The 27,341-nt window shown below is 33.8% G+C and overlaps 3 protein-coding genes across 3 annotated transcripts; 2 read left to right on the forward strand and 1 right to left on the reverse strand.

Annotated features, from left to right (window-relative positions):
• Positions 1–57: 57 nt before the first annotated feature.
• On the forward strand, positions 58–15,222 carry LOC140060713 (cilia- and flagella-associated protein 70-like). Its single transcript, XM_072107031.1, has 22 exons — positions 58–84; positions 994–1,147; positions 1,631–1,817; positions 2,894–3,075; positions 3,564–3,740; positions 3,986–4,113; positions 4,285–4,339; positions 4,440–4,534; positions 4,960–5,117; positions 5,576–5,637; positions 5,990–6,124; positions 6,687–6,865; positions 7,087–7,342; positions 7,765–7,836; positions 8,124–8,309; positions 8,780–9,029; positions 9,627–9,845; positions 12,496–12,668; positions 12,980–13,132; positions 13,294–13,455; positions 13,844–13,933; positions 14,235–15,222. The coding sequence occupies exons 2-22, from the start codon at positions 1,073–1,075 to the stop codon at positions 14,463–14,465; spliced, it is 3,225 nt and encodes a 1,074-aa protein (XP_071963132.1). The 5' UTR covers positions 58–84; positions 994–1,072; the 3' UTR covers positions 14,466–15,222.
• Positions 15,223–24,542: 9,320 nt separating this feature from the next.
• Positions 24,543–25,322, forward strand: LOC140061253 (uncharacterized). Its single transcript, XM_072107761.1, has one exon. The coding sequence runs from the start codon at positions 24,543–24,545 to the stop codon at positions 25,320–25,322; it is 780 nt and encodes a 259-aa protein (XP_071963862.1).
• A 1,039-nt stretch (positions 25,323–26,361) lies between these two features.
• On the reverse strand, positions 26,362–26,846 carry LOC140060120 (histone H4-like). The gene has a single exon (XM_072106197.1). It carries the CDS (start codon positions 26,830–26,832, stop codon positions 26,521–26,523), a length of 312 nt encoding a protein of 103 aa, XP_071962298.1. The 5' UTR covers positions 26,833–26,846; the 3' UTR covers positions 26,362–26,520.
• Between the last annotated feature and the right edge of the window lie 495 nt (positions 26,847–27,341).

The raw sequence follows: 27,341 nt of genomic DNA on the forward strand, positions 1-27,341 counted from the left end.
ACAATTATCCAACTTTATGTCTATTGCGCATGCGTTTTTGCTTATTCCTATGGAAACTCAAGCTTTCGTTGTTTTTGTCTTCAGGTAAAGCCAATGTATGTAGAATTTTCACACTTTTATAGTTGCATAATATTTATTTATTTAAATGCATTGTAAACATATGTAATTACTTTAAGGGGTTATGAAATCCTATGTAATATTTATGTATGTAATCATTGAAAAAACGTTAATATATCTAGGCTACCGAGCCTACTACTCAGCTAATTGGGCAGGCCTAGCTAGCTAGTATGCACAGCAACCTAGATTTATAAGGACCACCAGGCGAATCAGAGACGTTTCGACCCACTTTAATAGGTTGAACCGAAAGATTGTTACTAGGCCCTAGGCATGTTGTATTTTCATTTCATTCAAGTTTTTTGTCTCCATAAAAATACAATTCATTTATAAAAATAAATAGGCTAGCCTAGATAGATAGATAAAAATCTATTTTTTACACTACAGAAAAGTTCAGGAGCGGATTGCTATAAAACAGTCTTAACTAATGGTCTTAACTCCCCGATTAAAGCCGGCTTTATCTGATAGACGGTCTTACTAAAGCCACCCCTGTTAGACCATTGCTATAAAACAGTCTTAGATAAGACCGCGTAAAGTAACAAATTGAGGGCGTACTTTGCGCGTAGAATACCAAATAAGGTAATGTTCGTCACGCTTGTTCAATTCACAATCATAACAGTACGTACATTTCTACGCAAGAAAATCTATTCTAGGGCTATATAAGAATAAAATCACCGTTATTATTTGATTTAACACTTAAAACTCGTTCTATTGGTTGTCTTTGACGATAAATAATACGTAAAAGCAACAAAAAGAGAGGTTTAAGACTGTTTTAAGACTCCTTCGAGTAGGCTTTAATTTTAAAGACCGTTTACAGGTTAGACCGCGGTATAGCAATGGTCTATAATGTAAGACTACTTGCTACGTCACGAATTATAGCCGGCTAAGCGTTAAGACCGGTTATAGACCGCTTATAGCAATCTGCCCCAGTTGATTAATTCCAAAACCTTGAAGAAAAATGACTGACGAGGAAACAGTGAAGCAAAGATCTCCAGAACCAATCAATGTAACAGTTCTGAGAGCCAGAAATTTGGTTAGTAGTTACATAAATTAATACCATGTTGATGTTTATCTGAATGTTTTATATGATTGATTCGATTGTATTCAACTACTGATTGCAATAACTAAACAGTAACAGTATTCTTATCTGATCTAGGCCCTAGTAAAAGATACTATTACTACTGGTCAACTTTTATATTGTGCTTTTACAGTAGAAATGTTTTTGCAAATATAAGAAGTAAAAAAACTGTTTATGGTCAAGTGCAATTATTTATTAGAATAAGAAAAGAACTGTTTAAATCGAATGTTATATAACAAATAGAACAAATTTTACTATTAGTATTGTTATTTTTAAGAAAAGAAATGCATTCTTTCCTAAATAAATAAATTTCAGTAAGAGTTGGACTCTTCTGTTAACTAGCGATAGAAGTGGTGGTATACAGTGATATAATATAGTGTATTAGCCATGAGCTGTTTTATTTTATAAAATAAACAAACACATATATTTTGGTTTCAGCGTGGTAGTAAAGGAGATGCGTTGACGTCACTAGTTCGTGTTGAATGCGGTACAAATGCGCTTGGAGAATCAAGTAAAGTTGACTCTAACGCTGATGTTGCCGCTGAGTATAACTTTAACACAAAAATTGATTGTACTTTTGAAGACCCAGTTGTTCTTGATGAAATAGCATTTAAACCTATCCTTGGTAAGTTAAGTGGTCTAGCCACAAAATAGTTTTTAAACCTATATTTGGTAAGTTAGGTGGTCTAGACAGAAAATAGCATTTAACCCTATCTTTGGTAAGTTAGGTGGTCTACAGTAAACAGAAAATAGTTTTTAAACATATCCTTGGTAAGTTAGGTGGTCTAGACAGAAAATAGCGTTTAAACCTATCTTTGGTAAGTTAGGTGGTCTAAACAGAAAATAGTTTTTAAACATATCCTTGGTAAGTTAGGTGGTCTAAACAGAAAATAGTGTTTAACCCTATCTTTGGTAAGTTAGGTGGTCTACAGTAAACAGAAAATAGTTTTTAAACATATCCTTGGTAAGTTAGATGATCTAGACAGAAAATAGCGTTTAAACCTATCTTTGGTAAGTTAGGTAGTCTAAACAGAAAATAGTTTTTAAACATATCCTTGGTAAGTTAGGTGGTCTAAACAGAAAATAGTTTTTAAACATCCTTGGTAAGTTAGGTGATCTAAAACTGTAGACATATCTGCTGTAAGTTTCGTGGTCTAGTGAATATTATAAATTTGACACTATTTTTCTATAATAGCATGTTTGACTGTGCATCTAAAGGTCTGCCTACACTATCAAACTTTATGTGACAAAAAAAATGTGGTGTCCCCAATAATGTCATATCACTACCATATTTGGGCACATCACACATTTGTTGTCATTGAACTAGTTTGATAGTGTAGACAGCTTTATGTCATGTTCTATTTCAGTATGGTCGACCATGTGCCTAATGGCCTGCATTTAATTGATGTATGATCGATACAGTAATATCCTCTACATCAAAATGACTATAATTGGCACAGTTTACTGTACCAATAGTAAATACTAATTTACACGCACAAAATGGGTACACTGACATATTCTAGAAGTACTGTACCTGATATGGAATAGTATCCCATCCAATGGAAGTTATTGTACAGTATATTCTGTTTTCTATGGCACCAAACTTGGAATAGGTTCCAGTCCTAGCCATATGTTTCCCTTAAATGTGTAATGTAAACATTTAAAATTTTAATTAAAAAAACTTTCACTTTCTTTTTTTAGTCACTCTTGTCGAGGTTCTTCCCAAAGAGAAGAAACAAAAGGAAGAGCGAATAGCGCTGCTTGGACAATGTACTGTTGACCTCCTTCCAGTTTTAAAGGGTGAAGTCAAGTATAAGAGTACACTCATTGTTCACCCACTTGCAGGATCACCATTCGAAAACCTTCCCCCTGATAGCCCAAAGGTATGGTAGGCATCATTTAGTGTGCATACAAGTGTATCATTTGAATAGTGGGGGGTTTTATCTTTGTTGGCTGTACATTGAATAAAATTAAAATGACCCCATAATTAAAGTTGTTGAACTGATTTCCTCCATGCACATTTTGACAGGCATTTGATAAATTAATATATATAGGCATATCAATTTGATCTCTGTCGCATGTACATATATGGTGTTTAAGAAGCAAACTTATAACATTCAAGAATCTGAAATAGGGAGGCCCCAGGCACTAAGTATTTGATCTATAGGGTCCCACCCCTCACCTTGGGCGAAGTGAATTTAGGTAAATGATATCCCTAGATGGTCGGAAATGGTACTCTTGACAGTGTTTTGACTTTTTTCTTTTGACTGATTTAATTTCAAACCACCCAGTGATATACTGCAAATTTATCAATTAATTTAAGGTAAAAATTAAAAAATTTGATTTATTACATTTTTGGTCACTTTTTTAGCCGGAGTTGGATGTGGTAATCTCTGTGAATGAACCATTGTTGACCAATGACCAGTTGCAAGAGAGCAACCTGATGACAGTGACGGTTGAAGCTGCTTATTCAGTACCAGAAGCATGGAACCCAAGTGGTGCACATTTTCTTTACAATGTCACACTACCAATGCCAATAACGCATGATGTAAGGTTCATATTTTTCTGTGACATTTCAGGGCCAAAATCCACTAGTACAGTTGGTAAGGTTTTAACCTGACCACTTTTTCTCAGAGGCCTTTGATAACCTTGTGGCCTGCACAGAGATTGTTCTTTTTTCTTGCGATCACTACTGCTAATGAAATATAACATACTGTACTATAGAATATCGTAAATAAATTCACAATATGTTTTAGAATAAAAATAATAAAACTAATGCATTTCTGTTAATAGAGAGAAACAACCGTGGTTTTATCCAATGGTGTCTTGAAGTCTGCGTCTGACAAAGATCAACCATCGAAACAGAAGAAATGGGCAGCTCCAGGTGCAGCCCAGGGAGCTGCTGTTTATATTACCGACCAGTAAGTATATATCTTCTACCTTCGAACACAAGGCACACAGAACTCTAGTCAAACTGTTAGCAGCAATTCCATGTCTACAGATAATGACAGCGATTTTTAGTTGTCCTGTTTATCTGTTCATTTTCACTTCTTTTCTAAATTTAATAATTGACCATTATTTCTCATTTTTAGATTTGTGCAATCAATTAATTATGATGAGGAAGACGGTGAACTCAATGGCAAAGAGGTTGGTTTTTACTTATTACTGCACTTATTATAAAAAAAAACCTATTTATTGATTACCTACCATACTTTATTTCCTATTCTTATTTTTTTAATTTTAAAAGGATCGTGACTTTCGAATCGAAGTTGAAACAGAAAAGAACCGCGTTATTTGGAACAGCGAAAGAAGATGTTATATGGATAAAACAGCAATCCAAAGGTAAAATCTCAATACACACACAATGAATCACTGTATTAGACCTGAAACAGCTGTTTAAGTGAACAAATAATGATAATGAAAACAGCTTTTTTAAAAAAATGAATAATTTTCTCTTAAACAACAAGTGACATATTGTTTTTTTATTAGTATATCACAATATACTTGGACTGATGCACAGTATTTTCTGCTATATTTCTTACCTTCTCACAAAATGTAGAACATTAATTTGTAGTTCATATTCTAAAGCAGCTAAAAACTATAGTATAGCTGTCCTTTTAACACCCTAATTAGGGGATACTTAATACATGTTTTAACACTATTCCAACCCCTATTAAAGGTCACTGACGGGTCCTGCAGGTATGCCCTTGATCAAGGCTCTACTGTAATCTAAACAAAATCAGTAATCTTTATCTTGTCTATTTTAGCCTCCAAAGTAAGATTGCGCAGACAAGAGTTTGGCCAGTTGAGATAATGAGAACACCTATGCCTGCTGCTGCCAAAGCTAAAGGCAAAGACGAGGACAATCCAATTTACTTTCATGGAATTTCATATGTGAATTTTGCACCATTGCTATACCCTGGAGGTTAGTAGACAAATATAAAACACACATACGTATATCTATGCCATTTGATTGGTTGATGTTGTATCACTTGCCATGCATTATGGTAATATTTCATGCTTCTGTTGATGACATAGGCTCGTGAATAATGCTCAATCAAAATTCAACCTGTAGTATACAAAAAAAGAATGTTTATGTGTGAGAATATTTTATGAGACAAGTTAAATAGAATAGTCAATCTTTTAAAAAACATTCACTATTTGTTTTATATACACCTACTGTTCTAATATAAACTTACATTCTATGACCTCATCTTGAATTATCATCCTAGGAAGCTAGGCCATTCAAAAAGGCAGCGCGCCAATTTGAATTAGGAAAGGTGACGATCACTAGAGTTTAATTATCAGCTGTCGAGAGGTGGACACTTGTTAAATTCTTGGATTCTATATATCATTTGATAAAGTTATTGTTCTTTATTTCAGTTAAAAAGATCAGAGGTGCATTTAGAATACATTCTTTCAATGACCAAGAACTATGTGAAAAGGTACATATATATACAAGTCTCTTTAATGTAATGCATGGCTGGCATGTTTCTAATTAAGAATTATTCATTATTTTAAGTTAGTTTTTTCCCTTTCACTTCTTAAGCTCAGCCGACACTAAAAAAGTGTGATGTGCCCAAATATGGTAGTTGTATGAAATCATGTCCATATATTGGGCACATCACCTTTTTTTTTGTCACATAAAGTTTGATATTGTTCACAGAGCTTTAAGGCATAAAGACATGAGCTGGCACTTATTTGATAAATAGCATAGATGTCTGCTATCAAAACAATTAAGAATCTAAATTACAAATAAAAAGAGAATCTAAAACGTGTTTTGTAATTGTTACTTAGACCAAGCGCAAAGGTGGTTTAGCTGAAGAAGCTGTCCGGTTGGCTACTGCTATGCATAGAAATGCTTCACCATTTGTGAAAGCAGCTGGCAAAGCAGGCAAAGATGATAAGGCAGCCAAAGACCCAAACAAGAAGGTAAAGTATACAAATCTTTAGTACCAGTTGTGGAAACAGTTCTGAAAATTGCAATGTCAGATTCACTTTTCCCAAAATGCTGAGTTTTCGCATCAGGACGGAAAGCGTAATGAGACGTTCAGTGTGTCTTCCCTCCTGTTGTTAAATGGTTTTCCTATAAGCAATGATGGTAAGCCTTGTCCTAGGCCGCATACCTCGTACACTTGACGGGCATGTTTGAGTAGGTTCTGCATTGTAAATCCTAATAAAACCTTATAGCTTGGAAAGTCTATTGTTTGAAAGAGTTACTTATATGAAACTGTGGAAATTCAGATTAAGCTATATATACCAAGTTCTTTATTGTTTACATGAACATTGTAAGTATACAGGTTTATGTCCCATCAGTGGGCAATGAGAGTAAACTAACTTGCCTAAGAATACAAGCAATATGGCACAGACATGTCTTTCACATGCTAGTGTGATATCCCTTACCTTTATGTCATATCGCTCTAAGGATCTTCCTCCAAAAGTAAAACTTATTCCAAGAAAAAGTTACTTAGGTTTTCTTGACAAATCTTTACAGCAACCTTCCTCAATGTTAAAGACAGCACCAGCTTCTGAAACTGTTGTAGAAACTGAGATACCACCACAACAGAATCTAGAAGGTCAACAGTATGATGAGGCTAGAAGCTACATTTTTCTTGAGTTCTCATTGGATAAGCCTATAGTACCAAAGCGAGAGCCAGAAGAATTAGCAGAGAAGTAAATATAATGTCATTATTAGTTCCTTTTCATGCCATTGGGACATTATGCCACTATTTGGTTTCCATAACAAAATGATTCAACTAGCAGCGTTGTTTGGCCACTGCTGTGATAAACACAAGGGGCTAAAGCTGAAGCTGTCTTTAATAGGGATTCTACTACTGTACTTAACTAAACTTTCTTTAGTTTCAAGTTTTATAAACATAATTTTCTTTTTCCAGAGTATCTGAGTACATTCCGCCGAGACCACTGTTTCCTCGCAGAACAAATGGTGCCCAGAAAGCAGTAGATGACTTTCATCAACAAGTTGGCTCTATTTCAAATTTGGTCCTAGAAGAGTTCAGAGGCTTGTTTGCAGATCAATTAGACAATGGTGAACTGCCGCAGGGTAATGAGGCAGTGGAAGATAGACGTAGAAAACTGATCTATGAACTCAATAGCAGTGGCAAGTATTTTGCCTTTAAGGAACAGCTTAAGGTTTGTTATTTTTAAATTCAGGCACAGGAGAGTATACTGAACTACTAACTCAATAAGAGTGGCACCTTTCACAACATACAAACATTTCAATAGGATGAAAGACATGAAATAATTAGGAGAGTTCGAGTTGAGTCATGAAAAGCAGGACTTTAACCTAAAATTTGTAAAAAAAACTGCAAACAGTTTGATGATGCAAAAGTGCTTGTTTCCTCTTTTCAACTTTGAATAGTGGACGGAATTGGCAACCACGAATCATTACAATCAGTTCCTCTCACACACAATACAATTCTGTTCAGTTGCTTGAAAGTTCACATAAGTGCTCTTGCGCAATTAGGTCCTTTTATCAAAGATGATTTGAGTTCTGTGTTGACATAATTTGGCAAAGTGAAGGATCTTTAAATAACATTCAATTTACTTTACAGCATTCAGTGGTTAAAATTGTACGTGAGAAATACCTAAAAACCTCAACATTCACAGATAAGGAACAATTACAGGTATAACATTTGTTTAAAAAATTGTTTTATATTTTTTAATTGACCATTTAAAACAAAGTTTGAAAATATTCCATCAACAATAAACTTGTCCTTTACCCTTTATATTCTAATCGCGATCAAAAATGTGGCCGCTAGGCTATTCATAAAAAGGCAGACAAACATGGAAGTAATACATTTAAATTCAGGCTGTATATGTTTATGAATGCGACCTTTGTATTAGACATGGCTAAGCCCAATGGTTGTGATTTTAAGAATGTTTACTGTACTAAATTGATTGTTCTAAACAGGCTTTTTTGAGTGAGCTATATGTGTTTCTTGTTGATGAGATGCATACTGGAATGGGTAAAGTGCTCTCATTAGAAGATGAAACTCCAGTGCCATCACCACTCATGGACAGCATGCAGTTAAAACATTTTGCCAGAGAGGCAGAAGTGAATGAGAATTATGAGTTGGCTGCAAAATATTATCAAGAGGTAAGTATACTCTAGTTTATAAAAAACCTTAGAATAAATTTCCAGTCCACTGAATGTACTGTATAGACTTTGTTCAAAAAGTTTAAATGGGGAAATCAATATTCTCTCTCCTGAGGACTATGAAAGGATATTGATCAAAATGTTGATTAACTTGACAGTTCTCTTCAAAACGTCAAGGAGCAGAATAATAATAGAATAATAGAATAATGCTGTTGTATAGGTGTGTGAAATGTTAGGTTGAAGATGAAGGAAGATTTGAGTGATAATTAAAATTTCTGGAAGTTAAACAGATAAATTAAAAGACACTGTTCTACAGGATAGTCTTTGATAGTAACTGGCTAGACTGCTCATAACTTATTGAGTCTCAAACTATATAAAGCTGTTTGGAATAAAAGGTTTTGTGCAATCTAGCACTGTTCACTGAAGTACGGCCAGTAATATATGATTACTTCTGGTTATGTTTTCTATAGAGATTGGCTCAGAACCGGAGTGACGCTGATAATTGGTTTGACTATGGCACCTTCTGCTTACTGATCAATGACACCACAAAGGCAGAAGAGTGTTTTAAAGAGACAATCTCAATAAACCAACAGCATTTATCAGGCCTTCTCTTGTATGGAGCTGTTTGTGCAATGGAAGAACGTAATGACATGGCCGAGACGTTCTTTGAGGCTGCTACAGCAGCTTGTCCTGACAGTGTCCTTGCTTGGACAATGCTGGGTAAGAAGTGCAAGATGTTGACTGATTCTGTTGACAAATTTAAATTTCTGTGTAATTGCCACCTCAATAAAATCCAAATATTTCTTTTAGTGTTAGGTGTCAACCAAAGTATAAATACTGTGTTATTGTGTTGGCATGAGTGTAAACCAGATTGATCAAAATTTTAACTAATAAGAACCAACTATGGTGAGCTTCTAATGCATATAGTTTAATCAACGTCACCAGAATATCCAGGATTTTATGCAATCTGCATCAGTGGCGTAATGGCTATGAGCGTTACTGGCTAAACCCAGAAGTTATGGAGTCCCCTGAGCAGTGCCCAGAGGAAAAACAGGCATTAAAATATATCAAGCCCTCCAGCGTTTAGAGTACGCCACTGCCCTGTTTGTTACATGCTGTCTTACTAATGTAAGAAAAATCTACAAGATTTGCTATTTAAGCGCTACTAACTATTGAAGCTATACTGGCTATTCATGCATCACTAACCTAATTGTAGATGTCCTGTAGTGATTATCTGGAAGCCAGGCTTAAATTACTAGTGTAAATTCGTCCAAAAAAACAACTCTCATACTCTCTGATACTTATTTTTGACTTTAGGTTTGTTTTATGATGGTGTTGATAATGACATACAAGCAGAGTTTGCTTTCCTCGAGGCCCAGAAATTGAACTTTGCTCATGCTGTAGCAAAGCAAAAGCAACAGATAGCAAAAGATCAGGCAGAGGCCTCAATCGCTAAGCCCGTTCCTCCATCAGTCATTTCAGTAATTCCCGAGGCTGGCACTGGTGATGCAACAGTTGACAACCAGCCTGATACAGGTTAGTCTTGAAGGTGTGCTTGTCCAAAAAATAAAAAACAATTAATGATTTTTTAGCTAACAGCTAACAAATTAATTACAGGGATACTCATTTTGGTTATTTTGAGCTCCCACTCAACTTATTGAAGGGGCTGTTGTTAAGCCTGTTTTCCACTAGGCTAACTTGCCGCTCTACCCTTTCCACTACACGAGCAAATAGCTGTGACTTTGTTTGGTTCATTGCTTATCTGCTGTGCTTCTCATTTCCTGAACTCTGATTTGTTGCAAACGCTTTGTTTTGAAAAAAACAATTACTGCTAATTTCACTGAAGCGAAAAACTCAGAAGCAAAAAACTAGTATTCATCGCAGAGAGGAATTTGGAAGATGGAAAGATGAATATAAGCTGTTCGCACAAACAAGTGTCTAGTGGAAAATAGGCTTCAGCAGTGGTGTGTGGACTACATTGCTATGCATAAATCTATACAAACATTTTTAACATGGAGTAAAATATTGATCTGACCTGATTGGAGATTCTCTAAACCTTAATTAAATCAGTGAATGTATTACCTCTGTAATTAAGTAAAATATTGAATAACTAATTTTTGAATAAAATAAAGGGGAGATAGATTGATTTCCTACTAATTTTCTTTTGTTTTAAACTAATGTTTGCTTTTAATCCTGTAACTCTTGGTATGATTTTAGTTTCATTTTTGTTGGATTCTTCTCTTAATGTTCTATAGTTTCACCTACTAGTGTATTATAGAAACAAAAATGATAGAAATACAGTAAGAGAAATATCCAAAACAAACTTACTGGTAATCAATGCTATGCAGTGTTCTCCTGAAACTATAACATAAAATAAACACTTGTCTAGTAGTGATTGGCTAGGATACCCAACAAAGATATTATAACAAGAGCAACAAGACTATACTTTGATTGATAAAGGTTACTGTACCTTAGGATTCGATATCTTGCCTAATAATTGTTTGAAATTGATTTGGTTTTCAAATTGAGAGAACACACTGCTATGATTGAAGTGTGGCTCTAAAAAAAATTTGCAAATGATAGCCACATATGCATCACATTCATACAATGTTTCTAGATATGCAATCAAAATGACTATACAAGCTATTAAATATTTCATTTAACAATGTATTATTTTGTTTACTAATTGATTGCTGTTTAAACTTTAACCTTGCATTTTTAAACGTTGCTTCAGGCAGGCCACCCCCAGTGCCACGAGTAAGCAAGACGTCTGCCACGCCAGATGGCAGACATTTATCTAACTCTCTGTCTAAAGACAGGCAGGGGGGAATTGGCAGTAAAAAACGCTTATCTATTTCTTCTTCAAAATCAGGTTTGATTATTAAACAATATTATTTTAGAATTTTACATTATCACACCTATAATATATACGGTATTTAGTATTTTCCATGGATGTGATCTGTTATCTAAGGTTGATTTTCTCAATAATGATGTTGCCAGCAGTATGTACTCAATTGAGATTCAAAAATTGAAATGACTAAAATGAGCCAAGAGATATGCTAAGCGCCATCATGAGTATTTTTTTGTCTGTTATTTCTTAAACTAATCTTTTTGTTTATTGAATATTGAAGCAAAGCCATAGAGGTATTATACAAGAGAGTCTAACTCCAACTCAATCACATCCCAACCTGTCACATAAGTACATGTCCTGTTTACATAACTTCAGTGAACTAACTACCCAACAGTGAATCACTGTTGGGTAGTTAGTTCTCTAGTTGTATAGTACCTCTATGAACAAAGCTAAATTTCATACTCAATTTACAGTACATCCATGTTAGATCCAGATCCACTAATTATTTAACACACACAAAAAAAAACGTTATTTGGCAACTCACCTAATAGTGTCACTTAGTTTGTTGTAACATTTTATAGCACTGTCATTCACTGCAGTTCAACATCACTATTAATCATTTTACTATTTTCTTTTCTTGCTTCCATCCATTTGTGTTGCATATATGCTTGATCTCTATATATTATCACTTGTATGTACATTCCTTTGCTACTTTGTTTCAATCACACAATTTGAAAAAAATAGCAAAACATTTTGCTCAACGTTTGTACGTGTAACATGTACTGCATGATTAGTAAATTAAAGTAAGTTGCTTCTCCGTTCGGACTCGGACCTACAACCTCCAAAGCAAGCACTTCAACAATTGGATACTGCAGATTTGTAAAAATTTAGTAACTTGATTTCCGATGAATCGGAATTCAAGAATGTATCCATCTTTATTTTTTATTCACATAATGACATTTTTAATTGCATCCAGTAAGGCATGTCAAACCTGTAGTTACAGAAATCATGGGTACCATGCATCAATGTTATGAATGAATTTTATCAACATTTTTGCATTTCATAAGCGGTAATCGCAATAAAAACTTATTACCGATACCTTGACAGTGGTAAAACAGCCATGAAAGCCCATGTGCGGACAGTATTAAGATTTCCTTTCCTGAGGTTCTGGTATTTTACTCAAATAAGTCCAGTGCGATTGCAGCTATAGTTGACATGAAATAATTATATATTATATATGTTTATGAAAGAAGATCTACTATATTATAGTAACATCTATATTGACAAGCTCTCTATATAAAGAATGTCCTAACCAAACTGATTTTTTCACTACAGCTGCACTAAGCAATGAAGGATTGCGTTCTAAGAGCCAAGGTAGTGTCAGTAAAGCAGGGAGCAAGCCTGTTACCCCTGAAGCACAAGAGCCGGTCAGGGAGCCTACACCAACACCTGAATTTAGCATATACATTATGGCTGCAGAATTCTTGCTTGAAACCAAAGCCATGCAGGTAGATATTGAACCAGATTGTACAATTTTAAAACACTACTGTATATCCTCGCAATTTTGATAGATTTATTTTGTATCACATTGTTGGTAATTCTGTTCCATTCAATAGTAAAATAATATTAAATCGTTATTTTTAATGGCTGCTCATACAAAAATGTGTATTCATTGAAAAGAGAAACCATGCAGTCTTTCAAAAACATATTCACCCATTGTACTATTGAATCTTTAACAGAATGAGTTTCTTTGCTATTGAATTAAAACAATAATATGTACTGTTTCAGCAACCTTTTAATTGTCATATTTCATTTCTAGTTCTGTGAGAGAGCTCTAGCCCATGAGTTACTTGCCCCTAAAGGTGGACCAAGCGCCATTTATTATATTGCATTAGCAAGACTAAAACTACAAAAGAAGGAGTTGGAAGAAGCAGAAGAAAGCATCAAAGAAGCACTAGTTATAAGCAATCAGGTAATTGTATACAACAGGTTTGTATTCATTTTTTGGACATAACAAGGGGTTGAAGAGGAGTATTCTTGTGCAATATCACATGTAGCGATGTTCAACGTCCTGCAGTTAAAAGTATCTATGGATAACAACAGTATTGATGTTACAATAATTTGTTCTCCCAGGATCCAGAAGCATGGTCAATTCAAGGACATTTACACTACTTACAAGGGAACATGGCTGAAGCAAGAAACTGCTATGAAAGAACATTATCATTTATTGCTGATGCGAAAGAAACACATGCAATATACCTACGATTAGCTTCAATATACCTACAAGATTCTAAGGTGAGGATTTGTCTCATCAAGTCTGGTAAACAGGACCTGAGAAACATTTGCCATATTCCCTGTTGAGTGCTTTATATTCTATTGAGTAATTGTAAAGTTGCATACTTAATGGAAAAGTTTGCATTATTTAATGTTTAACATTCAAATATAAAATCAACCGATGTTCTATTAAGCACAAAAGACAAATATATATTTGAAAGAATTTGAACAGCACAGACTGTGGGATGTGTAGCAATTTTAATCAAGGTGAACTGTACTACTGATACTGCATAGTTAAATAGGTTCCGACATCAATGTCAACTATTCAACCATGGAGTAATTCCTCCATGAATCAACCAACTCTTACTTTGGAGTTCACTTTCACTTCAGTTTAATTTCTTATTTCTAGTTTCAAGAAGCAAAGAACACATTTTTACTAGCATGTAAGAGATCTCCATCATGTGTTTCCTGGCTTGGTGTTGGAATAGCTTGCTATCGGGTGAGTTAATTTTATTTAGTTTGCTTTATACATATAATATAATAATAGTATTCATGAATGAAGGTTCCTATACGTGTTGGTAGTAGACAGGATAAGAATAAGACTATTCAATTTAATTTCATGTCTATTATTGAACGAATATTTCATCAAGGTCAAGGATGTCATCTATGGTGACATCCAGAAAATCAGTTGGAACTTATATTTAGAACAGTGAAGTGTATTACTGTAATATTTTTTCAATAATGAACGTAATAATAATAACTTCACCACACATTACTAAAACTAATCTACACCTTTTCAGCTTGGTGAGTTATCAGAAGCAGAAGATGCCCTATCAGAAGCAAATATATTAAATAACAGTGACCCATTGGTATGGGGTTACCTTTCACTGGTGTGTCTGCAGACAGACAGGCAACTTGAGGCAGAGCAGTCGTACAAGTACGCCCTCAAGGTCAACCTCCAAGATGAAGAGCTTCTTGCCGAGATCCATAGTCTTCAAGAACAGGTTGGATTTGGCAATCCACAGTTCTAAGCTATCAAATTTTTCAGATAGAAATACCGGGCATTAAAGGAAATTAATTACTGGTTTTGTAGTCAAAAAGTAACTCTTTGTCAGTCTTCATTCAAGTACTGGACTTTTTTTATTTGAATGGTAAAAGTTATTAAAATGCAAGCTTGTTTTAATATAGAAATATGAAATAGTCAAACTGAAAAACAATACACTGTCCCTAATTAAATTCTAGAATAAGACTAGCCTTTCAATTGCATTCTTCATTTCCAAATGATGGTAAGATCTCTTATTTACTTGGTTATTAGAATTTAGCAAAATCATTTTCAGCAAAAATTGGTGTTTGAAATATATTTTATCTCTACTGTAACTGGACTCCCAAATCTTGATATACCAGACTACAGTGTAAGTATTGACTACCATGCAACTTAATGTATATAAATGTAACTAAAGATTAAGTTGTACCAACGATGAAGTTGTACAGACGATGAAGCATAATATAATAATTAAATTTATAATTTATTATAAAAAAAACTCCTGTATTTAAAATCACTTCAAGAGTACATTATAACTGGCTTCCCTTTCCATCAATAATTGTAAATAATATTTTACCTAGTTTTGTGTTTGTTTCAATATTAATATATACAAATAAATTTTAACTTTATTTTAATTTGTATACCTACAAAATGGTATTACTGTAATCCCAAACCAAGTTTCTGAATTATAAACTTTATTTTATAATATACAATTTTGAAAATTATTAAACCTATTCATTTGATATGTACATAAACAAACTAATTTTTATTTTTAGTAAAAGATGTGATATTAAAACGATAAGATAAACAATCAAGTATTATTGTCTACATTTGCCTCCATTTGTGTTTTTTATGAAATATGTACAAAGTGTATTATTGCCAAAGAAAGAACCAAAAAAAAAAACAGGGAAGGAAAATGAAGCAAGAAAAAAAGAAACAGAAGAGAAAAAACATAATTAGAAAGACAGAAAGAAAGAATTAACTTCAAATCATTCTTGGTTATGAATCACATGATAAACGTTGCTAAACTGGTGAAGAGGTAAAATTGTTACACAGCAAGTTATGAAACAGGTAATTTAAGCATTTAGTATGAAGTGATCTTTCTTAGTTATGAATCACGTGATAAACGTTGTTAAACCAGTGAACAGGTTAATTGTTACACAGCAAGTTATGAAACAGGTAATTTAAGCATTTAGTATGAAGTGATTTTTATTGGTTATGAATCACATGTATAAACGTTGTTAAACCAGTGAACAGATTAATTGTTACACAGCATGTTATGTAACAGGTAATTTAAGCATTTAGTATGAAGTGATCTTTCTTGGTTATAAATCACATGATAAACGTTGTTAAACCAGTGAACAGGTTAATTGTTAACAGCAAGTTATGCAACAGGTAATTTAAGCATTTAGTATGAAGTGATTTTTCTTGGTTATGAATCACATGATAAACGTTGTTAAACCAGTGAACAGGTTAATTGTTACACAGCAAGTTATGAAACAGGTAATTTAAGCATTTAGTATGAAGTGATTTTTCTTGGTTATGGATCACATGATAAACGTTGTTAAACGGGTGAACAGGTTAATTGTTAACAGCAAGTTATGCAACAGGTAATTTAAGCATTTAGTATGAAGTGATCTTTCTTGGTTATGAATCACATGATAAACGTTGTTAAACCAGTGAACAGGTTAATTGTTACACAGCAAGTTATGCAACAGGTAATTTAAGCATTTAGTATGAATTGACCTTTCTTGGTTATGAATCACATGATAAACGTTGTTAAACTGGTGAACATGTTAATTGTTAAACCAGTATGGTAATTTCAATTTTTCTCAAGACCAGTAAAATATTATGGTATTGGTATTGGTTTTGTAAGAGACAAAGAGACCTCAGACGTTGCCCTTTTTCAATAACATGCTTCTTTCTAAAGGGCCATGTTTTGTCTTTGGCAGCTATTTACTATCCACTATAAAAACGGTCAACAAAAAGATAATAAAACATCAGTACAAATGGAGTTTCTTTTATTTTATTGAATAATATAAAAAATATCAGAGCATATTTGGTAAGTTAACATCTACAGAAAAAAACTCTTTTTACATGCTAATGCTCTGTCTACACAATCAAAGTAGTTTGACAAAAAAAGTGTGATGTCCCCAAATATGTTAGTGATATGAGATCATCGTGTCCATATATGGGCAGATCACATTTTTTTTTTCAACATAAAGTTTGACAGAGCTTTTAAACATTTTCACAAGCACAACAAAAGATAATATACAACACAAATAGAGTACATTATTTATTAAGTTTGTTTTGGCATACGAAATGAAACTTAATTTTATTTGAAGATATATTGTCCGCCTAAATTTTTTCAAATTCTGTTGAATATGCCATTTTGATGTTCCATAATAGATTTATCTGTAAAACTGTAATTTAATGCAAAAAATAGTCAAATGGGCTGCAAGCCAAAGGGTTTTTGTTGAATTTAGCCATCTATTTGGTAATTTTATAAATGACAGCAATATTTTTTTCCCTGCAGAAATGACTACCTTTATTAAAACTAGAAAATGGCTTATATTCAAAATCAGATTTTATTAATCTTTATTTTTCATGTTTTTTGGTGGACAGTACATCTTTAAAACAAAAAATCTTACACCTTTAATGCCACTTAGTGCTAAATAGGTTTTAATCTTCAGATCTACGACGTAAAAAAGGAAGTGTTTATTTTTTCGTTTTACTGGGTGCCCTATTCAATCTGAGACTGTTCTCCCAGGGGCCAGTAACGATGAGTGACTGTGTGACAGCGGCTGTGTGTGTACTAGTACACACTGGGGTCACCCCCTACTCATCTCATAAGTAGGTTCTTTAAAGTGCACATGAAAAAGATGTGTACACTGGACCTACGGTTTATAGTCCAATTATCCAAGAAGACTTGTTCTACAGAACCATGGAGCGAGTGAGGTTTGAATACTTGCCGTTGTTATTTATACGCACTACGGTATGTATTAGAGCAATGGTAAATAGTCACTGACCAAGGCGATTTGCCATTGTGGTATGAATGGCCTATAAACCTAATTGTATTCCGAATACGTTTTTAAATGGGCCTGTGTTTGCTGTATTGTGGTCGATAGGAGGCTTCTTACATGTTAAGTAAGTAGCATACACTATAAAGAAAGAGTGTTGCAACATGAACATGAAATTGACTCATTCTGTTAAAGACAATGCTTATTGGGTACATACTAAACACTAACTCAACCTTCGATTGGTCTAGTATTTTGAAGAAATGATTATCTCTTTTGGCAGTACCATCTCGTCAGATTGTTTGCTGTTTTCGATATCACTTAGGTACATACATTGAATTATATACATAATTATGGAGTTTGAATATCTTTAGAGAAGAGTTCATTCAATATTGTCTGTACTGTCTTTATGGTACTGGTTCAGTCCTTTTAACATAACTTATAGTGCACAAATATCTTAATATATAGTTTTTTAATATAGCTTTATAACAATTCAATTCTATGCAAAATGAACAATTTCTAAAAAGAAATAGCCACCATTTTTTCTGCTTACTTTAAAAGGAAATTTAAAGTAGTAAATTATAGTTTATACACATGCACAAGTACTTTCTTTAAATACGAAAGATGTGGTGTATGTATGTGGGTAGATTTCTCCACAGGGTAAAGTTTTAACCACAGTAAATGACAACTTATCTTTGTAGACCAATAATATCTACAGTGAAACCATAAACATGTAGGACATGCTAATTTCTAATACAATTAAAACAAATAATTTTACCAATAATGTATTGTCCCTTGAAACACAAAAAATGAAAAAAAAATATTCTAAATTTAAATTGGCCATATCAAAGTAATGTTAAAGTTATTCACTTTAAGTCGAAAATTCGAGCCAAAAACAACAGTTTATGTAATTAACAGGTAAATTAATTAGATTACATTTCGTCTGAGAAATCGTCGCAAGTGAAAGTAAACAAAGATTTCAAACCATGAGTATGCATTATGCATGATGCTAATTAGGATTGTTTACAACTCATCACGGTTGAGAAGGTGTTTTCACACAGATCGCGAGGAAGTTTTATGATTATGCATACAGAGTAGCCAAACAAGCGCATTGCATTATGGGATATGTTTTGATTGAAAACTTTGACTGGAAGTCAAAGTTATTTTTTGAACACAAAAACATCTGTATTTCGGTTAAATAATTTTTTTTGGGACTAATTTTTGGTGAAAGTTAATAACTATTATGATACTTCAAAATGACCCAATTTTTTTAAATTTAAAAAAAAAAATTTTTTTGGAATTAGTCAAAGGGACAATACATCTTTAATATTAGGATGGCTCCAACTTTTCATTTTTTCTAATAGTTTTTCATCTTTAAAATATAATATTTTATATCTATTTTGATTATTATATGGATTTAGTGCAGGTTTCCTGTAGACATCTATATAGAAAATGATGCTGTATTACACATTCCAGAAGACCTAGACTTTGATTTAAATGTAAATTTGCCATGTCGTGCAATTTATTCTGCCAATAGTTTTGGCTGTATTACTGATATTCGATTGTTGTAAGTTTGATTGATATATTGTTGGGTCTGAATGACTTTCATTGCATAGCCCTTCTTGTTTCCATGGGCCAGCTCATCTTGAAGGTCTCTTTAACCTTAAGGCAAGGTTGCTTAATTAAAAGATTAACCAATTACAGTGTCCTGTGGATTCACCCCTGCTGTGACCCAGGCTTAGTTTATACATAGGCCCTGTACCGTATATATATGCAGTATATATACCACATAAATATCCCCATTGTTTGTGGATATTATACGGTATATTCCAAAATATAACATATATTTCGTAGCCCGTTTCTGCTGCACTCAAAATATACCGTATATGTGACCCGGCCCATGACACAAGGTCAAAAACTAACAAAGCGCGACGCGTTTGTTTGGTTTTTCTGCTGCATTGACACACACGTGTACAAGCAAGAAACAGATCAAAATTTCACTGTGGACTGAAGAAATAACTATTTTTGCAATTCAATTGGTTGGGGGGGGGGGGGGGGAGACTGCATGGCAACAGAAGAGATACCGAGATTTACAAAAGTATCTCAAACAAAATAAAAGCAGAATTTGTGGTAGACTTAACGCCAAAGAAAGTTAACAGCAAACTCAAAATTGTACGAAAACAGTACAATTTGGCAAAACACAACACACATTCCAGAAGACCTAGACTTTGATTTAAATGTAAATTTGCCATGTCGTGCAATTTATTCTGCCAATAGTTTTGGCTGTATTACTGATATTCAATTGTTGTAAGTTCGATCAATATATTGTTGGGTTTGAATGACTTTCATTGCATAGCCCTTCTTGTTTCCATGGGCCAGCAACCGAACCTCAAGCTGCAGAGAGTATAGACACCAGCTTGTGGAAGCTCTTCCTACAAACAGGGAAACAAGAAGCAAATTGGTCTGTAGCAAAACTAAAAGGAGAACTGAAGAAACATGCAATTGTACACCCATCTAATGCTAAAAAGGATGTGGTGTATGTATGTGGGTAGATTTCTCCACATGGTGAAGTTTTAACCACAGTAAATGATTGTCATTTCATTAATTAATAAATATTAAAAGGGCTCCAACTTTTTTTTTTCTAATAATTTTTCATCTTTAGAATATTATATTTTATATCTATTTTGATCATTATATGGATTGTTTGATTGCAGGTATCCTGTAGACATCTATGGAAACTGATGCTGTATTACACATTCCAGAAGATCTAGACTTTGATTTAAATGTAAATTTGCCATGTCGTGCAATTTATTCTGCCAATAGTTTTGGCTGTATTACTGATATTCGATTGTTGTAAGTTCGATCAATATATTGTTGGGTCTGAATGACTTTCATTGCATAGCCCTTCTTGTTTCCATGGGCCAGCAACCGAACCTCAAGCTGCAGAGAGTATAGACACCAGCTTGTGGAAGCTCTTCCTACAAACAGGGAAGCAAGAAGACAATTGGTCTGTAGCAAAACTAAAAGGAGAACTGAAGAAACATGCAATTGTACACCCATCTAATGCTAAAAAAAACTATTTTGTTTATTTGAACTCTTTCTATGGAAAACATACAAAACCCCACGTTACACTAGGACAAAGAGAATTTCAAGTAGAATTTATACAAAAAATATTAAGCAGAAACTTATATCTTTTGATAGACAGAAGTCTCAAGACAAGATAAAAAAATTTCAGAAGCAAAAAGAAAGAGACGGCCACGGCGGCCATAGCCACCATCCTACGCAGCACCCTGTTTGTTCCAGTAGTGATGGAAGGAGGTTTTCAAGCCCACACAACCAACGAACAGCTCAACAAGTGAATGAGAATGTAGAGGTGGTTGAGGATGTGAAGACAACACTCTCCTAATCACCACAGCGGCCATAGACACCATCCTTAATACGCGGCACCCCAGAGTCCTGCGACTTGGGGAACATGTTTCTTTTATTATTGACCTTTTCCAGTCATTAATTAGAAGGTGGTACATATATTATAACAACCGATTCTATTATCTCTATTTCGAATTAGAAAACAATATTGCTTTATTTCACAGATAATGTGGACGGAACATTCGGCATTTTGTTACTAATGGACACTTAACATTAGAACAGTCAGGAAAATTCAAAAGCATTGCCATATTACTCTATACGAGGTACCTGCTATGTGCTGTACACTTGTTAAAAAGTTAACACTAGACTGAAACAACGTTCATACAGTGTAGTATGCCTCCTATCTACAATTCGCAATTGATATTCAGATTCTGAATGAATTTAGGTTGAGACAGCAATGCAAAGAGAAAATTAATAAGTGGTCATACTGCATTCATGTGGTGTCTCCTGTGTGTATTCTCAAATGATTCATGAATTGTATATTTAAATTATTAAAGACAGCACTCTCCCAATCGTCACGAAGGCCTTAGACACCATCCGTACATCCAATAAATACTACTTTAAAAAGCCGCTATAAATATGCATCGGAATGAGAGTGGCAATGAGGATTAACTTTAAAAGAATAAACACTAGGACAAAGAGAATTTCAAGTAGAATTTATAAAAAAATATTAAGCAGAAGCTTAAATACATCTTAAGACAAGATAAAGAATTTGCAGAAGCAAAAAGACAGATGTAATTGGGTATACCGCATTCATGTGGTGTCTCCTGTTTGTATTCTCAAATGATGCATGAATTCTATATTTATAAGACAGCACTCTCCCAATCATACACAGGACACAGAGTTCAAAATATTGCTTTCAAAATTGACCAACATATAATAGTCAAATGCTGATTGTGTTTAATTTCTTTCCACAATGTTCACATTCATAGGTTTTTCTCTTGCGTGTATTCCTATCTATTCTCTTTAAAGTTCTTGCCACAATGTTGGCACTCTCCTAATTGCCATGACACCATTGGTACTTGGCACCCTAGATCCAGGGACTATTATTGATCCACCATGCTAGGGTCCAATCGGAATCCAGTTGCTGGTTCCTTTAATGGTGGAAGAGGTGGAAGATGTGCAGGAATGTGGGAAATTTTAACAATGTCAATGATTCCAAATAAGGATCAAATTGATGCTGTTGACATTTGTGAACATTTAATCCAATGTGATACTCAAGACATCCAGGAAAACTTAAACAATCAATTATTATCAAAGGAATGATAAATACTTTAGATTTAAAATATACTAAAGAAAGTCCTGGAGAAATGCAATTTCATGACTGACAAAATGCTATGCTAAAATATCCAAGACAAGATAAATATAAATTAATATTTGTTATATTTAATAAGTAACGATGAATAATTCAGATTTAAAATTCAATAGTCAAATGCTGATTGTGTTTAATTTCTTTCCACAATGTTCACATTCATAGGTTTTTCTCTTGCGTGTATTCCTATCTATTCTCTTTAAAGTTCTTGCCACAATGTTGGCACTCTCCTAATTGCCATGACACCATTGGTACTTGGCACCCTAGATCCAGGGACTATTATTGATCCACCACGCTAGGGTCCAATCAGAATCCAGTTGCTGGTTCCTTTAATGGTGGAAGAGGTGGAAGATGTGCAGGAATGTGGGAAATTTTAACAATGTTAATGATTCCAAATAAGGATCAAATTGATGCTGTTGACATTTGTGAACATTTAATCCAATGTGATACTCAAGACATCCAGGAAAACGTAAACAATAAATTATTATCAAAGGAATGATAAATACTTTAGATTTAAAATATAATCAAGAAAGTCCTGGAGAAAAGAAATTTCATGACTGACAACAATGCTAAAATATCCAAGACAAGATAAATATCAATTAATATTTATTATATTTAATAAGTAACGATGAATACTTTAGATTTAAAATATACTAAAGAAAGTCCTTGAGAAATATGCAATTTCATGACTGACAACAATGCTAAAAATATCCAAGACAAGGTAAATATCAATTAATATTTATTATATTTAATAAGGAACGATGAATAATTTAGAATCAAAATATACTAAGGTCCTGGAGAAATATGCAATTTTATGACTGACAACAATGCTAAAAATATCCAAGACAAGGTAAATATCAATTAATATTTATTATATTTAATAAGGAACGATGAATACTTTAGCGTTAAGCGTCAAGGCCCAGTTTGAAACCGATTTAGATTATTTCAATGGACAAAGTGGAAGCCTACTGCTGAAAGAGCATTACAGAGTGATTTTCTGTACATGGTTTCAAGATTTAACAACCCTCGGATACCTGGCAGGATCGGATTTTAACATCAGGCAGCCAAGATTATCTTAGGTACAGATACTTATCTGCCATATTTTATTTATCTGTAATTGAAGCATCGCCTATAGAGATGAGCACTGTAAAAGCAATTATTGAATGTAGCTTATAAATGGCTGACAAATTCCAGCTGAAGCAGATAACTGCTCATATTTGATCCAAGCAATTTATGCTAGTCAAAGAGATGCGATGAACAAATAAAAATTTTAAATATTTTAGATTCAAAATATTGCTGAAAGTCTTTCAGAAATATGTAATTATCTGTTACAGCGGAATGCTAAAAATATCCAGGACAAAGTAAACATCAATTCTTATTTCTTATATTGAATAAGAAAAAATGAATACTTTCAAAATATACTAAAAAAAGTCATGAAGAAATATACAATTTGTTACGGAGAAGAATGCTAAAAATATAAAGGTAAACATCAATTGATATTTCATATAGAAAATGGAAAGATTTTAGATTCTAAACACATTTTGTTAATTTTTTTTCCACAATTTTCACATTCATAAGGTTTCTCTCCATATGTATTCCTAGATCAACAAACCGAAAATAACAATAATGCCAAATTTCCTCAATTTTCACTAGGCCTAAGTGACAACTCACCTTGGTATCAAAGTAAAGAGCCGCGATTTACATAAACAACAGCTTGTGGTCTGACAGTGCAACATAAACAGAGAGAGTATATTGATCCAGTTCGTTTGGTCAAAGTTTTGCTTTTTAAATATTCCTTTTTACAAGACAACATAAGTATAAAGATTCAAGGAGATGGTGCTCAAATGGGTAGTCGTAAAATTACTTGTGGGAATTTCATTTCTTAACCACGAAATAAAGCTGTTTGGCATATCCTATCAAAATCTAAAAGAAATTTGCCCAGTTACACTTTTCTATGATTGTGATAACCTAGAAGAAAACTTAAAAATTCCTTTTCTGGAAAGATTAAACATTTTCAATCAAATTTTACCTTTTATTTAAGTGGAGATGAAATGTTCATCCAAGGTATAAAAAGAGAAAGGTTGGAATATCTATAATGAATGTAGCAAAAAGTAAAAAAAAAATGTTATAGAAAACGGTATGCGAACAGACTTGACCATGCCTAATATTGATAGTTATCCATTCATTTTCATACTGCCATCCATTCCACTTATCCATATACTGGCATGCATTCTTCTCTGGATTTCAATGTGTACCGAAACATTTTTGTCATTAGAAGTTGAGAAAATATTTTCACTTGGAAATAAAAGTAATGGTTAACAATTCGCTTAGAGACTTCCCAAATCGGTGGAAGTATGTAGATGATTTGTCAATATGTGAAGTTCACAACAAGAAAACCCCGCCTAATGTTCAAGATCAATTAAACGAACTATCACAATGGACCAAAGACAATAATATGATAATTAATATTGAAAAAACTAACTTTATGAACATTTCTTTTGCCAAATCTCAACCCATTGTTAAATCATTTACGATAAATAATATAAAAATAACCAATGTTGAATGCTTAAAGTTACTTGGGGTTCAGATCACTAATGATCTGAAATGGAATATGCATATCCACGATGTTGTTAATAGAGCCAGTAAGAGATTACATATGTTGACATGTTTAAAAAGATTTGGAATGCCTTGTAACCATCTGCGTCAAATGTATATTAGCCACATAAGACCTGTAACTGAATATGCGTGTCCGGTATTGCACTCTGCCTTAACCATAGCACAATCCATGGAGCTTGAATCTATACAGAAACGCGCATGTAGAATAATTCTCGGACAAAAATATGCATCTTATGATCAAGCAATTAAACTACTTAATCTTAAATTTTTAGATCAAAGAAGAGAAGATATTCTTCTTGATTTTGCTAAAAATCTTAACAAAATCGTCCCTAACGCACTTCCTAAATTGAGAGGCGAAACGTGTGGCAGGATACTTAGGAATGCTAAGAAGCAAAGTGAAATATATGGCAATACTAAAAGATTCAACAACTCATGTTTCCCAGCACTGTGTAGACTAATTAATAAACCAAAATAAACACATTTCGTGCTTAAGAACAACAATAATAATAATAAGTACTTTCATCAGTTTTTTCCATGTGTAATATCTCCTTTTTAAAAATATTTTTTTTTTTAACTTTTTAACTTTTTAATGTTGTAAATTTTGATGTTTGAAAGCTTGTACCAATTTTATATGTAAATCTCTCGCAATTAAGTTTTATTTTATATATACTGCAAAGAGAAATATTGAATAAAAGCAGAATGAATGAATGCAATTGTGCCATGTTCAGTTGGAGTTCCTTTGTTAATATTCTTTTCTAAACATCTGCTGTGTTTCAAATCTAAAACATATTTTTACAAATAAGTAACGTACATACAATAATTCTGTATTGTATGTACTTTAAATGCCAATGAATGTTATTTAGCCTAGGCCCCTTTACCATTTTAAAACTTGGGCATTGTTTAGAAGATAGCAGTTTATATTTAGGCATCATTCCTAGGCTAGCTAGGCCCCTATATCACACACATGGATAGGTAGGACTGCAGTTTATAACTGTTACTAAGCCTAGCCCTATACTTACTAGCCTAGCTAGGCTTTCTTAGAGAGGACAGTTTTAATATCATTGATGGAGGAAAATGGTTTTATAAATTATTTATTTAATATAAAATTATATTAATTATTACTCAGAAAAGAAAATCAATCTCTTTTGGTTCAAATGGTGGCTCTGAAAAGAGCCTTTTGGTGTGAGAAGTCTTTGACTGTGTGTACTGCCTATCCACGGATATATTCAACACACCGCGACGGGTCCATTGGATATTGTCTCTGGCAAAGAGTCATTAACCTTTTCAATCCCTGGATGTATTTTCTTTGTGTTTTATCATTTAGCACATGAGCAACGTGTTGTGCGTAGATCTTTTCTCTTCCAGTACGGGCATGAATACCCACCATAGTGACTCCTATTGGCCAAGGGGCATTGCCTACTGCCATTTGGAGATAAGCATCATTTGCCTTCACATAGTTTCTGTCCAATAAAAATCCAACAATCAACTTTAAATGTTCCAAGATATCTGTTGCAACATTCCTTTTCTTAAGTTTCCTTAAAAGTGGCTTAAGATAAGTTTTGGTTTGCGAATGAGTGGCGCTCAGTAACTTTCCTTTTGTACTTCTTTTGGTTCAAATGGTGGCTCTGAAGAGAGCCTTTTTGGTTTGAGAAGTCTTTGGCTGTGTGTACTGCTTATCCACCGAATCCGTAAAGAGTTCGGCCTTGTCTCTTTAGGGCGTAGACGACATCCATGGCGGTGACTGTCTTTCTTTTGGCATGCTCGGTGTATGTTACAGCATCACGGATGACATTTTCAAGAAATACCTTTAGTACACCGCGGGTCTCTTCGTAAATGAGACCAGATATACGCTTGACACCACCACGGCGAGCTAGACGACGGATAACTGGTTTCGTGATACCCTGGATGTTATCACGCAACACCTTGCGATGACGCTTAGCGCCTCCTTTTCCTAGTCCTTTTCCTCCTTTACCTCTTCCAGACATTTTACTTGGTACTTTTTGTGGTTGATTGATACGAAAATCGATCGAAAAGTACCGAAACCTAAAAAAAACTGAAGGATATATAACACTTTATGCGGACGTGAATCTAGCCCTACAGTAATAACGTTGACATAACTCAATGTGACCTCTTACGGGTTAGGAAATTCCTTATTGTGATTCGGGCGGTAAATTAAAACTAAAAATTAGAATTGCGCTTAAAAATTGAATATTAAGAAAATCATAGCAACATTCTTAACTTGTATAAGATAAGAATGTTGCTATGTGTATCCTGCTCCTTTGTTTGGTCACCTAGGTAGGGGTCCGGGACCGCGACAGAACGAGAACGGATGGGGGCCCTCCAAAGAAATTGCATTTTATTTGTCAGGCATTTGTATGATTTGTTTTTATTTTTTTTTAATGCGCCTTGAGCAAAACTTTAAAGATGACTTACCGGACCGAGATGTGGCTAAAATCAAGAAATTTGCACTAAAGAATTCCCGTTTGTGTAAATT

This window comes from Antedon mediterranea, chromosome 10 (assembly GCF_964355755.1).
Source record: "Antedon mediterranea chromosome 10, ecAntMedi1.1, whole genome shotgun sequence".
Lineage (NCBI taxonomy): Eukaryota > Metazoa > Echinodermata > Crinoidea > Comatulida > Antedonidae > Antedon > Antedon mediterranea.

Excerpts from the sequence above, each read along its gene's own strand:
- LOC140061253 (XM_072107761.1), top strand. The coding sequence starts at position 24,543 with ATGGTTAACAATTCGCTTAGAGACTTCCCAAATCGGTGGAAGTATGTA.
- LOC140060120 (XM_072106197.1), bottom strand. The coding sequence starts at position 26,832 with ATGTCTGGAAGAGGTAAAGGAGGAAAAGGACTAGGAAAAGGAGGCGCT.
- LOC140060713 (XM_072107031.1), top strand. The coding sequence starts at position 1,073 with ATGACTGACGAGGAAACAGTGAAGCAAAGATCTCCAGAACCAATCAAT. Across the intron at positions 4,340-4,439 it reads GTGAACTCAATGGCAAAGAG|GATCGTGACTTTCGAATCGA; the intron begins GTTGGTTTTTAC and ends TAATTTTAAAAG. Across the intron at positions 13,133-13,293 it reads CACTAGTTATAAGCAATCAG|GATCCAGAAGCATGGTCAAT; the intron begins GTAATTGTATAC and ends TTGTTCTCCCAG.